The sequence below is a fragment of the Meriones unguiculatus genome, chromosome 3 (assembly GCF_030254825.1).
Source record: "Meriones unguiculatus strain TT.TT164.6M chromosome 3, Bangor_MerUng_6.1, whole genome shotgun sequence".
NCBI lineage: Eukaryota > Metazoa > Chordata > Mammalia > Rodentia > Muridae > Meriones > Meriones unguiculatus.
In genome coordinates this window covers 176,147,187-176,160,493 of record NC_083351.1, presented here as the reverse complement: position 1 = coordinate 176,160,493, position 13,307 = coordinate 176,147,187, and the positions used below count along the sequence as shown (strand labels likewise).

Below are 13,307 nucleotides of genomic sequence, written 5' to 3'. Positions count from 1 at the left end.
TTTAAGACACCTTCTATTTCTGTGAAGAATTGGGGAGTTTTAGTAGAGATTTTATTGAACTTGTAGGATTGTTTCTTTTTGTTTTTTTCTCCCCCCCCCCTTTTTTTTGTAAAAAAGCTTTTTCACAATAGCATTTTTTTCCAGTCTTGGTGTGTGAGTGGTCTCCCTTCTTCTGGGATCTTCCTCAATTCCTTTCATTGGTGTTTTGGAGTCTTTATCATGGAGATCATTTATTTCCTTGGTTAGGTTTATTCCAAAATATTTTGTTACTTTTGAGACTCCTGGGAATAAAATTGTTCCCTTGATTTTTTTTCTCAGTGCACTTGTGGGCTATAGGAAAGCTAGTGATTTTTGTGTGTTAATTCTGTATCCTAACACTGTACTATAAGGGTTTATTACCGCTGAGAATTTCTGGTGAGTGTTCAGGTCTGTTATGTGTGGACTCATGCTCTCTGCAAACAAGGAGATTCTACTTCTCCCCTTTCTGTCTGTGTCTCTTCCTTTCTCTTGTCTCACTGCTTTAGCTAAGACTTCAAGCACTGTACTGAGTAGGACTAGAGAGTGCAGACTGCCTGGCCTTATCCCCATCTTAGCAGAAATGCCTTGAGCTTCTCCAGGTGTCATGCTCTTGGCTGCAGGTCATCCAGCCTGGATCATGCTGAGAGACATTTCCTCCATTCACAGTCTCCTCAGGGTTGTTTTCATGAAAGGGTGTTGGGTTTTGTCAAGGTCCTTTCCTACATCTATGGAAATGATCATGTAATTTTGTCCTTGAGTTTATTTATGTAATGTACTATATTTATTGATTTGTATATAATGAGCCATCTCTGACTTTCTAGAATGAAGAGATTCAGTCACAATTCAATCACAATGAACAACTGTTTTCATGGGTTCTTGAAATTAGTTTGCAAGTATTTTACTGAAAATGTTTGTGTCTTTGATAACCAATCTTTATAGTCTTGTTTCTTTGTCTGTTCTTGGTATCAGGGTAACACTAGCTCTATAAGATGAATCTGAAACTATTCCTTCCCTTTCTATTTTAAGGGGTCTCTTGAGAAAACTTACTCAAAATTCTTCTGTGAAGACCTGCTAGAATTCTACAGTGGCTCTATCTGGACCTGGACTATTGGTGTTGGCATATTACCTCTTCTACCTCATGCATATTCTTTAACTCATCTGGATTTAACTTTGCAGCAATAATGAACTGTACCACGGTATTTTAAAAAGGGAAGGCAAGTTGCTTTGAGGAGGACTTGGCAAGTATGCTAATTCGTTGTCCCCTTATCTAGCTGGGATTGTTTCTGATAAATACTAAACAATCCTGGGAACTCCCTTCTCCCAGCTCTCTTGTGCACAGAGAACTTGCCTATGAAACCCAAAACGTACCCAAGGGTTTCTCTAAATTCCAAAGCTAGGCAAGAAGCACCCAGGAACAGGAGAACAATGCTCAGCCTAGCACAGGCTTGCCGACAGATGCACACGTTCTCGGCATGAACCTCCAGATATTGTTGGAAAAACAAAGTCAGTATCCAGACAAGAAGAAAACACTTAAAGGGAGATGTGAACACCAAAACCAGCAGACCTCCAAGTAGCGCACAGAAATTCTATGCTGAAACCCTATGGCTGAAGATGGCAGAGAGGTTATCTTCATCCAGGCATATGCAGTTGTCATTCAACTATTCAGTTGACAGTTCTAGGGTCTTGGTGAAGTTCCAAACCAGACAGCCACTCCACTTGCTATGAAATGTTTCAGGTCCATGAAATTCAGATGCCTCCAGACAGATAGGACTGTAGTCTGATGTTTCCAAAGTACATTAGGTATGTTGGTTTATTTGTAAGAAATTTTTCCACCATCAACTTTGGGTATAGAGTCTTTAAATTGGGCTTTTTTATTTTTATGTTTTTCAAGAATGGAAAGGCAGCTGAGTTCCTAGATATTGTCTCTATTGTAAGTAGCTCCTATCTGCTTTCAGTTTCGATCTGAATCTGCTGACTGGCAGGGCCATTTCAGGCAGTCTGGAATGGACTGAGGAGTTGGTTTTCAAGCTGGAAAACATTTATACTAAGTGACTGAAAAGTTAACAGTGTCTGCAATTTGGAAGGAAGGATAAAAGAAACAAATAAAGAATTCTGTGCCTTGTCTGTAATGCCACACTCTGGAAGGCAGAGGCAGGTCGATCTATGTGAGTTTGAGGCCAGTGTTGTCTACAGAGTGAGTCCAGGACAGTCAAAGCTACACAGAGAAACCCTGTCTCACATGAACAAAAAACATTTAAAAATAAAATAAAGAGTACTGGTTCCCCTCACTGATTTCAAAAACAAAGAAATGGCATCTAAACTTTACATATTTCTAGAAACAGCCTGTTTATGTTAAGAAACTCTACATGATATAGATATGATGTCATAGCCCGACGTCAAATCTTTCCTCCACAGAATACTTTTGTTGTTGTTGTTGTTTTCAGGACAGGGTTTCTCTGTTTTAGCTCTGGATATCCTGGGACACACTCTGTAGATCAGGCTGGCCTCAAATTCACAAAGATCTGCCTTCCTCTGCCTTCGGAGTGCTAGGATTACAGGCATGCACCACCATGCCTGGCCAACTCATTTTCCTAACATGACATCTTACATGACATTAAAAGGGAGACAGTAAGTTTCTCTAAGATTTCAGAAATCATGGGAGTGTCCACACCTTAATTTTGAATAAAGAAATACAAGTATTTTTTAAAACAAAACTATTCTATTACAAAATACTATCCTCTGGATGTGATGGGCTATGACAGTAGCTATGGTTGCAGGATACACACACTATCAGACAGTCAACACTCAAGCATGGAGAGGCAATGAGCTCATGGGACCCCAACCCTAGCTGAGGAACTATTGGTAGTTGACAGCTGCTCCCGGGAGCGTGAATGTATTTTCCACAGGGATGTGGCCCATAATCAGCTCTCCATGCCTTGGTAGATGATGTCCTATACCCATGGACACCATCCAGCACTATCTGGATTCAGAGAATTAGAAGGAAACAGAGGCAACAGAGAAGGAGGAGGAGAAAAACACATGAAATTGGGAAGGGAATCTGAGGGAGTCTTGGAGGAGCTGGATGTGAATCTAATCCAAATAAATTGTATTCATATATGTTCTAATAAGGGTCCTTGGGCATCTTCACTTATATGCATCATTGCCCATCTTGACAGTACATTCCTTTAAAAATTTAATTCTAAGTCTGTGTATGTGGGATATATGATATATGACAGGAATCAGAAAAGAAGTCAGATCCTGGAGTTACAGATGGTTGTGAGCCTCCCCGTGAGATGTTTTGAATTAAGCTCTGGAAGAGCAGTGGGCGTCCCTGACCATTGGGCCATCTCTGAGCTGTCCTCCTCCCCTGCCCATGTGTTCTTTTATGCTCTGTACTATCATTGCACTTTAAATACAGTTGCCCTGTTACTTTTCAAATAAATAAATATAATGTAAAGCTGTCTTGCACCAATTATCCTGACTGCCTGTGAAAATAATATTTTGATATATTGGGCTACATAAAATGCATTATTTAAATTACTTTTTAAAAAGCCAAGGCCACAAAAAAAGCAGCATTAGGATGCAAAGGTTATGCTTCCTGCTGCTCAAGTCTGTCTTAGCTGCTTTCTAGTAGCTTTTGCCATTTCTAGAAGTAGAAATGTCATTATGCCGTCATGAACTTTAACTTATTGTCACTACTTTTAAATGGGTAAATTTTTTTTCCAGCATTATTCATAAAACTATAAAAATGAGTAAATAGTAAAATGCATGTGTCCCTTCAACATTTAATCCCAGCTTTGTCCTCCCTAGAGGAAGCTGAAGGATGAGGCTTTTCATTAATCTTCCCTAGGTGACCCATCCCCTGGGCAAGCCAAAAGGGTCTACCTGAAAGAGGGAATGGGAATAATAGGGGCAGAAGAATGGAGTCAAGACAGGTTTCTGATCAGGACTCATTTATTAGGCACTCAGACAGCTTTTTAGAGCAAAAAGCCACGAGCCACTTTCTCATGGCAACAGCCCATTTGCTTTCACTTTAGCAAAACATCCAAGGATTCACTCAAGGTTGCACAAAGTTTGTTATCTAGGTCTCAGGAACAGAGCACCCTGCTGGAGAAACTGCCAAGGCCAAGAGGCAAAATTCCATCACCAGACTGCCTCACACAAGGGACTTCATTTGTGCTCTCGTCTGTTTGCACATGACAGCAGCATTTTCAGTAATAATCAGAGTGGTATGGTGTTTTGACCTTATTTTATGAGAAACCATTAAGCTCAGTTTATGTGAGTATACAGATAGCTTGGCTGACATCTGTTTCTTGACTATATAATGCTCCAGGATTAAAACATATTAAAATTTGTCAACAATCTTATTTAGTAATTTCTGAACAGCTTCCAGAATTAGCACTATTACAATGACATTGATGACATTTCCTCTTGCTGTGATAACATACCCGGACAAAAGCAACGTAAGACAGGGTTTGTCCTGGTTCATGCTTCCAGATGGTGCTGTCCACAGTGGGGAGAGCATCCTACAGATGGTGTTGTTTATGGTAGGACACCTCGAGATGGTGCTGTCCATGGTGGGGAGGGCGTGCTGAGAGCAGGGGAATCTGGCTGGCAGCATGGCGTCCGAAGTCAGGGAGCCTCCAGTGGTGACCGCCCCTGCCAGCTTGCCTTCCCCTTCCTGTGGTCCCCAGTCCACAGGATGGTGCTGCCACACGTGACGGCTCTCCTACAATATTAACCTGAGAAAATCTGCCACGACCTGCCCTGGCTTAGATGCTCCTCGTGTGCAGATAAGCTTGCCTCCTAGGTGAGTCTGTGTCTGGTCAAACTGCCCGACAGTAAGCCCTTGCGGTGACTAATCTCATAACTCCCATAGAAATGGTTTTCAAGATGTGTTCCCTAAAAGCAGACATTGCCTGTGCAAACAAGCACACACATGTTCTGGCTAACGTGGGTGAAGCACAGGCTCCTCGAATAAGCACGTTTGATGTCCAAATGTTGCCGACTGGAAACGAAAACCAGCAGCTTCAAATAAGACAAAGTATATACTCAGTCTATCATTTCCTCAAAAGAAGAGTAAATCCTATTTAAATCATGAAATAAAGCCTTTCACACCTTCTTTAAAATGGTAAAACGGGGTAAAAATAACGAAGCAGCTCTATTGTGATATTTCCTAAAGTGGAACCAAAGCTTCTTTTCTTTTCCTCGATGCCACATTTCAATAGTTCTATTTGTTTATTCATTTCCTGAGCTTTCTTCTCAAATCGTTGCTCAAGCAAAGCCTTTTGCTCCTAAAACAGAAAACACAAGAGAGAAGTACTGTAAAATCCCAACATTGAAGGGGTTGTAGCTTCAAAAGGTTGGCGAGCTGTCCTCGGTGTACCCCTGGAACTTCCCTTACCCTGCAGAACACCCGCTGAGTTAGACCTACACGTGTGAGGGAGCATGGCTGAACCTTTGCTGATATTGGCCCAATGTCTGTCCTGGCTGTGGAGCCAGCAGAGGTGAAGACATTCTCACACTCACGCCCATAGAAATGCCGCTGCTCTGACAGCACAGAGCTCAACCCACTGAGAAAGCGTGGCAACCAGGTCATGCAGGCAGTGGCCACTTATCGACTGGGTAAGAAATCTGCTACCATGTCACTTGCAGATGGACCATGAGGGACGCACTCCAACGACACGTGCTGCTTCCAGCAGGCCGACACCCTGGAGACAGCTGCAGACCTGCAGAAGCGGTCGACTCCCTGTGCCTTCAGTCTGCACATTCCTGTCAGGTCTGTGTCAGCACAGAGCCTCCAGGTTGGTAGGACTCGGTGCCTGATGAGCTGATCTTGATAGCCCGGACCAGTTGCTGGCATCATGAAACTGTCTGGTGGGGGAGTGTGTGTAGCAAGCCCTCGATGATCATCTTCAAATACCCCCAATCAGTAAGTCAAACCATTACAGTCATTAAAACCCTAAAGGGGCAGCAGAAAGCCTGGTGTCTCCAGAGTCTAAATAAAGAGCGAAATTCAAAGACCACACGAAAAAGACAAGACCCAGAAAGAACTAGAAAGGGGGACACCTTAGCCATGACATACTGAGGTGGTGCCTCCTCCCATGACCTAGCTGCCAGCTTCCTCCTGTGCCTGGGTAGGAGGACTGCCAGGGGCAAGAGGACTCCCACCTGCAGCTGCTTCTCCAGCATCATTTTCTGATCTTTGATGAGCTGCTCTCTCTCCTGCACCAACTTCGTTCTCAATTGCTCTAGGTTTTCCTTATGACTTTTCTCTTGATCTTCCAGTATTTATTCTTCTGCCTTAGCAGCTCCTGTTTCTTCTCAGCCGCCTCCTTCTGGGCCCGCTCTTCTGTCCCAGGAAGCTTTATGGAAGACAGAAAGTGGTGAGCAAAGTAATTATGTCTACATCCCAGAGAGCAATTCAGATCTGAAAGTGGCACAGGAAACCTGACTCCACACAGGTCTAGACCATGAAGAGTGTGTTTCCAGAGGAGGAGACCCTGCCTATCTGGCTAAAAAAATGCCAGGACTTCCTGTTGGTTTCAGAGAGAGCAACCACAAAAGGACACAAAGGACACAAAGCTGCTGATCTGGGCATGGGTTTACCATAAGCCATGGTAGGAATCTGACCCCTCCTGGAAACGAAGATGGAAAGAAAGAAAGAAAGAAAGAAAGAAAGAAAGAAAGAAAGAAGAAGAAGAAGAAGGAAAGGAAAGGAAAGGAAAGGAAAGGAAAGGAAAGGAAAGGAAAGGAAAGGAAAGGAAAGGAAAGGAAAGGAAAGGAAAGGAAAGGAAAGGAAAGGAAAAAGGAAAGGAAAGAAAAGGAAAAAGGAAAGGAAAGGAAAGGAAAGGAAAGGAAAGGAAAAAGGAAAGGAAAGGAAAGGAAAGGAAAGGAAAGGAAAGGAAAGGAAAGGAAAGGAAAGGAAAAAGGAAAGGAAAGGAAAAAGGAAAGGAAAGGAAAAAGGAAAGGAAAGGAAAGGAAAGGAAAAAGGAAAGGAAAGGAAAGGAAAGGAAAGGAAAGGAAAGGAAAGGAAAGGAAAGGAAAGGAAAGGAAAGGAAAGGAAAGGAAAGGAAAGAAGGAAAGCTAGGCACACACCTTTAATCCCAATACATAGGAGGAAGAGTCGAGAGAAATTCTGTGAGCTCCAACCCAGCCTAATCTGGTCTACAAATCCATTACCAGGCCAGCTAGGGCTACACCTGCTTTTAAATCAAACAATACTGGAAGATCATACCTATTTTTAAGACTGGGACTGCTTGAGAATCTCTTTGAGATGAATGACGGCGTTGTTTTCACAGGCGGCTTTTCCACCTGCTACATGTCCAGTGCTTAGAGAACACAAAGACAGAAGAATGAAAGCAATGAGCCAGTCAGAACTGGCATTCCTCACAAGGCTGCAGCAGCTTCAATTCAGGCTAACAGCGGTCATGAAAATAGTGAACTGACCACTAATATAACAGACACTGCAGCACGAGTGACAACCGGCAGCTGTGACTGTCAAAGAGGCTGTTGGGATGGATTAGAACTACTGAGAAAGCATACACTGAAACACATCTGTCACAGCTGGTTTTACAGACAACACAACGAATCCAGCATTAAAACTCTACATCATTTCTTAAGAAAAGTATTGACTCCATGAAATATATATATATTTTTTTCAATGCAGTTTATTCAGGAACCTTGAACAATCATCTGACCCTGGGGAAAGCCAACCCACAGCTTAAATAGCCTCTGGGTAGCCAACCCCAGCATGCCACGTGGGCAATGCAGATAGGTCCACATACATGGAAGCAAGCCAGATCCTCAGCCTTAGCCAAATGTGGAGTTGTTCATGACAGAGAGCACTCACCATCGGGAAGGTGGAAGGCGGAAACCAGCTCCATCTTTAAAGGGCGGCATTATGCAGCTCTCTACAGTTCCCCCTTTTTGTTTTAGATGCATCAGGCAAGAGTAGAGGTCTGATCTCTGATATTAGAAATAAATTGGGACTTTGTACCGATGTTCATTTAGGTGTCATCCACCCAAAGAGCATCAGACCGATACCTTTTTCTCAGAGGCGGGACCTGGGGCATCAACCCGCATGCAATCAGACATGCTCTTCTCTGGGTCCAAAGCGGCTGACCCTGAGTGCAGTGCTTAGCCTCGCATCCTGAGCGTAACATTTTAGCTTTTTATGGTAGCCAACCATGCTTGGGGAGACTGTCCTGCTTCAATGGCTGTAAAGGCCTGAATGGTCATGGCTGCATTACGCTGTTGTGAGACTCTAATCTTGCATAAATACCACAGGCAAACCAAGGAGACCAACACCAGAAAGCCTGCTAACGCTCCCATGCCCGCCCATTCCTTCAGATGATTCATGGCTGCAGCAATCCATGATGATAATCCTGTGGCTAGTCCTGCATCCACTCTGGTAGAATTTACCGTGAAAATGGCCACTCTCAGCTGCTCCATCGTAGTATCGAATTCTCCAGTCCAATTACCTAAAATATAGTTAGACAATTGTTTAGAAAGATTTGCAGCACAGGGAAAATTCTTATGTTGTATGCTAGTGACTCAAAGTCCAGCATACTTTCATTGACAGCCAAGTTGAGCGATTTGCCATAGGGTATCAATTTGCTCCTGCACGAGGTCAATCCTCTGATTGAACACCATCAAGCCTCCTTTTAGTTGAGCATTAATTCCTTTTTGTACATCTAAGGCATGAGCTACATTGGCTAAAAGGTTATTCAGGGTCTGAGCAGTCTGCACAGTATGACTCATAGCTAATGCCACGGTGTTAGCTCCAACAGCCGCCAATGAGATGGCAGTAACAATGGCAGCTGTAATTCCAAGATCCCTTTTCTGTCTGAAGAGAGTCATAGCATGAGGGGCATCAACGGGCACAGGCACCCAGCGAGGCATGCGAGTAACCAGCTAGTAAATTTACTAGCATTCCAGCATTGGGCAAAAAAGCAAGTATCATTACCACAATTACTTGGCTCTATCTGGCTAATAATGAATAAAAATGGGGGATATAAACAAACAGGTGTGGGCTTATAGGAAATATTATGAGAAGCCTTAACCCCCTCGTTGGAACAACCTGCATCAGTTCTAGAACTAGCAGTGGTGGTGTCTGAGGTCTGAGTAGGTTCAGGAGACCATTGCCCCCAGGGGCGAGACGTGCTCCATGTAAATTGACTAACTCCATGTTTTCCTCCACTTTTGAAAGTCATTTAAGGTTCTTAAATTATGTTTTTCCCTTTTTTAAAAAATTTTTCATCAATTACACTTTATTCATTCTGCATCCCCCCATAAGCCCCTCCCTCCTCCCCTCCCAATCCCACCCTCCCTCCTCCCTCTGCATGCATGCCACTCCCCAAGTCCACTGATAGGGGAGGTTCTTCTCTCCTTTCTGATCTTAGTCTATCAGTTCACATCAAAAGTGGCTTCATTGTCCTCTACTATGGCCTGGTAAGGCTGCTCCCCTTCAGGAGGAGGTGACTAAAGAGCAGGCCAGTCAGTACATGTCAGAAGCAGTCCCTCTTCACATTACTATGTAATCCAATTGGACTCTGAACTGCCCTGGGCTACATCTGTGCACGGGTTCTGGGTTATCTCTATGAATAGTCCTTGGTTGGAGTATGAGTCTCTGGGAAGTTCCCTGTGTTCAAATTTTCTTGTTCTGTTGCTCTCCTTGTGGAGACCCTGTCCTCTCCAGCTCTTACTATTTCCCAGTTCTTACATAAAATTCCATTCATTCTGCCCAACAGTTGCCCATCAGGCTCAGCATCTGCTTTGATAGTCTGTAGGGCAGAGGCTTTCAGAGGCCCTCTGTGGTAGGTTCCTAGGTTGTTTCCTGTTTTCTTCTTCTTCTGATGTCCATCCTCTTTGCCTTTCCAGATGGGGATTGGACATTTTAGTTAGGGTCCTCTCTCTTGCTTAGTTTCTTTAGATGCACAGGTTTTAGTGGGTTTGTCCTATGTTGTATGTCTATATGAGTGAGTATATACCATGTGTGTCTTTTTGCTTCTGGGACAACTCACTCAGGATGATCCTTTCCAGATCCCACCATTTACCTGCAAATTTCATGATTTCCTTATTTTTCATTGCTGAGTAATATCATGAAATATATTTTGAGATGAGTTACATCCAGTAAATTCATGAATAAGAATTATGTAGCCAACTATTTCTTAAAGGAAGGCAGACACAGACAACACAAATGTCCAGAATTCAGGAAGTTTAGATGGATTGCCTCCAGATACTGAAGTGGCCCTGCTTTTCTCAAAAGAAATTAAACACTCCAGACATGATCAGCCAATGACCCATGAGCATGTCTGCAGACCCCCACCCCATTGCAAATACAAAATGACCCCCCCAGACATGATCAGCCAATGAGCTATGAGCAGATCCCCACCCCACTGCAAATACAAGAACACGCCCCAGACATGATCAGACAATGACCTATGAGCACATCTGCAGACCTCCTCCCCATTGCAAATATGAAAGGACTCCCCAGAGGAAGGGAGCACTCAGAAGGTCACCCCTCCGCAGCCTTCCCAGCCTTCCATACCTGGTATAAGCTCCAGGGCGTTCTCCAGGTACTCATCCTGTGTGATGTCTTTTCCATTTAACTTCAGCATAAAATCCTGAAGAGCCCAGATGAAGTCTGGGAAGAAACTCACAAACTCCGTGGAATTCTTTATTCCCTCACAATTTGGGGAGGACTTTACCCTGATCAGCTGAGTGAGTTCTGTGACGTAACTGGCACGTGGCTAAGGAAAGGGGAATCCATGCTCATGTTGGTTCTCATTCACAATAAACCACAATCACCACCCTTTTCTGCCCCGGGTCTCCCTGGCCCCAGAAAGCCAACAGTGACAGGCAGGGCAGTGGCCCGCAGTCACTCCGGAGCACTCAAAGGCGGCTCAGGAAGGATACCGCAGCTGCTCCAGGGCCTGGTGGTTGATGGTGCCCATGCTGTTGTAGATGAAGGTGCTGCTGAGAAGCAAGGCCAAGGCGAAGATCCACGAGTCGTTCTTAGGGTCACCCTGGAAGACACAGGGCCGAAGGCTGAGGAGAGCACACCTCAGCAGTGATGGGGGCTGCCCCGCTGGCCTTGTCCTTCCAAAACAGGAGGTGCACAGGTCCTCTTCTTCTTAGAGAGAGGATTCAAGGTCAGCCCGAGACACTTCCCCAAACCTGTACCACCCTGTGCAGAGCACAGCTCCAAGGGGAGCAAGGACCCCAATGTAAGACCAGATAGCCTGAATCTCACACAAGAGAGGGGCAATAAGTGTGGCCTTATTTGCACAGAAAAGACTTTGTGAACAGGACACAGATCGCAAGGACTCTAAGATCAATGAATGGTGCCTCATGAATAGGAAAGTCTTTAACAATTGTACATATGGTAGATGGTTAGAATCCAGAATATATAAAGAACTAAACACAGAATACAAACTGAACACCAAGAAAATAAATAGGCCAATTTAAAAGTTGGGTGTAGAAATAAGCAGAGCTCTCCTATGATGAAACACCAGTGGCTGAGAAACACATCAAAAAGGTGAGCTGCCAGGGGAACGCAAATTAAAACTGCTTTGCAATTTCATCCTATGTCAGAATGGCCAACAGCAGTAAAACAAATGGCAGCAGGTACTCTTAAATACACACAGATCTCACAGGGATCATCAGAGCAAGCACAAGACCTGCACCGTCTCAAACTAGACCAAGTCCCAGTACTGAGAGGGAAGAAGACACGAAGTCGTAATGGAACTTCCATTTTGAAAATATGATTGCTGCTCAACAAATCTTCTAAACATTTACAAATACGCCAATGACGGTCTTTATAACAAAAAATACTAAAATTCACATGAAATCACAGAATACCATCTTAAAAAAATTAAACTTCATCAAGAAAGCATCATAGATCCTGATTTAGAACAAATTATCAGGTTATCATCATCAGAACAGTATGGTTTATGCAAAAGCCTTTCCAAAGTGCTGTGAACAGAGAATATAAGAAGGAGAATACTGAGGTGACAGTGGATGCAGTCTGTCCTGGAATCTCATGGTGAGTCCCTTTAATTGGTACAATTAAGGTGTTAATGAGGATTCTTAAAGTATGGTAATAACAAAAACAAGAATTTGTGTGAATTGGATGGAATAAGAAGCCCAAAAAGAAACCTATGAATGAACTGTCTCTGATCTTTGCCAAGGTTGTGAAGAACACACAAAGCAGGAAGACAATGTCTTCAAGAAATAGTGCTGGGGAAATAGGGCATCTATGTGCAAAAAGCAAAATTAGATCCTATGCACACTGCACACAAAAGCCAGAGAAAACAGATAGTTTGATGCTGAGATGTGAAACTGGATACAGCAATCCCACCAGTGTGCGTGTGCAAAGGCGCACAGACCGCAGACGGTGGAAGGGACGGCAGTGTTCAACAGCAGAGGCAGGGCTCAACATCAAGTAGATGAAAGGACAAAGAAAACTTAGTATATGTGTGAAATGGACTCTGATATAGATTACAAAAAAATCAATCAATCAGTCAGTCAACCCTGTGATATAAATGTGTGGATGAGTATGGCACAGGGAGCTGCTGCTGTAGGTCTCAGTGGGTCAGGCTCTATCCCAGGGCTCTTTCCCCAGCACTTCACCAGAGCAGGGGAGTGGGGAGTGGGCCAGGCTGCCACTTTGTAGCTGCCACATAGCAAAAGAAAGTATCTTTAGTTCATAGACCTAAAGCCAAAGACCCCTGCAGACCCAGAAAGCACACAACCTCCTCTCCTGCCCTCCTGCAGTCACTCTGAACTGGAAACCAAGCCCGGGTCCAGACTAAGCTGCTTCTCATAGAAAGAAAAGGAGAAAAGGAAATATACCTGGTCCCAACACCACAGGTCCCAATATAAGCTGCAGCTGCCTGAGGCTGGCCTCTGCTCTCCTCCCTCAGGCTTCCTTCTCTCCTCTTTTATGTGAGCTGACCTCACACACCATACCAGCCACACACCCACCAACACACATTTCAAGAAGACACATGCCACAGCAAAAACAAAATTGAAAGTAGAGCAATGTAAGTAAGGCCTTGTTAACTTAGCCAGGACTGGAGGTCAAGGGCAGAGGATGCTGGCTGTCAGAAGAGCCTGCAGGTTACTCTGCACATCCCAGGGACTGCAGAACTAACTCCACTGAGGAAAGCATTTATATTGTCTTTCCCTGAACCCTCTCCAGACACCTCCAGCGTCCTGGCACAGAAACAGCCCAGTAAACCCCAGACACCAATCTGAAGAAAGTTACACAATCCAGGACTGTT

At 44.0% G+C, this 13,307-nt stretch overlaps 1 protein-coding gene across 1 annotated transcript; it reads right to left on the bottom strand.

The window, feature by feature from the left end:
• Window positions 1–5,817: 5,817 nt before the first annotated feature.
• Window positions 5,818–12,991, bottom strand: LOC132652830 (guanylate-binding protein 4-like). Its single transcript, XM_060378761.1, has 5 exons — window positions 12,877–12,991; window positions 10,939–11,048; window positions 10,571–10,761; window positions 8,443–8,501; window positions 5,818–6,383 (listed from the first exon to the last, which is right to left on the bottom strand). Exons 2-5 carry the CDS (start codon window positions 10,974–10,976, stop codon window positions 6,270–6,272), a joined length of 402 nt encoding a protein of 133 aa, XP_060234744.1. The 5' UTR covers window positions 10,977–11,048; window positions 12,877–12,991; the 3' UTR covers window positions 5,818–6,269.
• Window positions 12,992–13,307: the final 316 nt, after the last annotated feature.

Bases quoted from the DNA above. Each gene is read 5' to 3' on its own strand.
- LOC132652830 (XM_060378761.1), bottom strand. From the start codon at position 10,976: ATGGGCACCATCAACCACCAGGCCCTGGAGCAGCTGCG. The intron at 8,502-10,570 runs GTATGGAAGGCT...ACTATATTTTAG, and splicing joins CGCCCTGGAGCTTATACCAG to GTAATTGGACTGGAGAATTC. The intron at 6,384-8,442 runs GTAAATTCTACC...TCTTCCATAAAG, and splicing joins TGAGAGTGGCCATTTTCACG to CTTCCTGGGACAGAAGAGCG.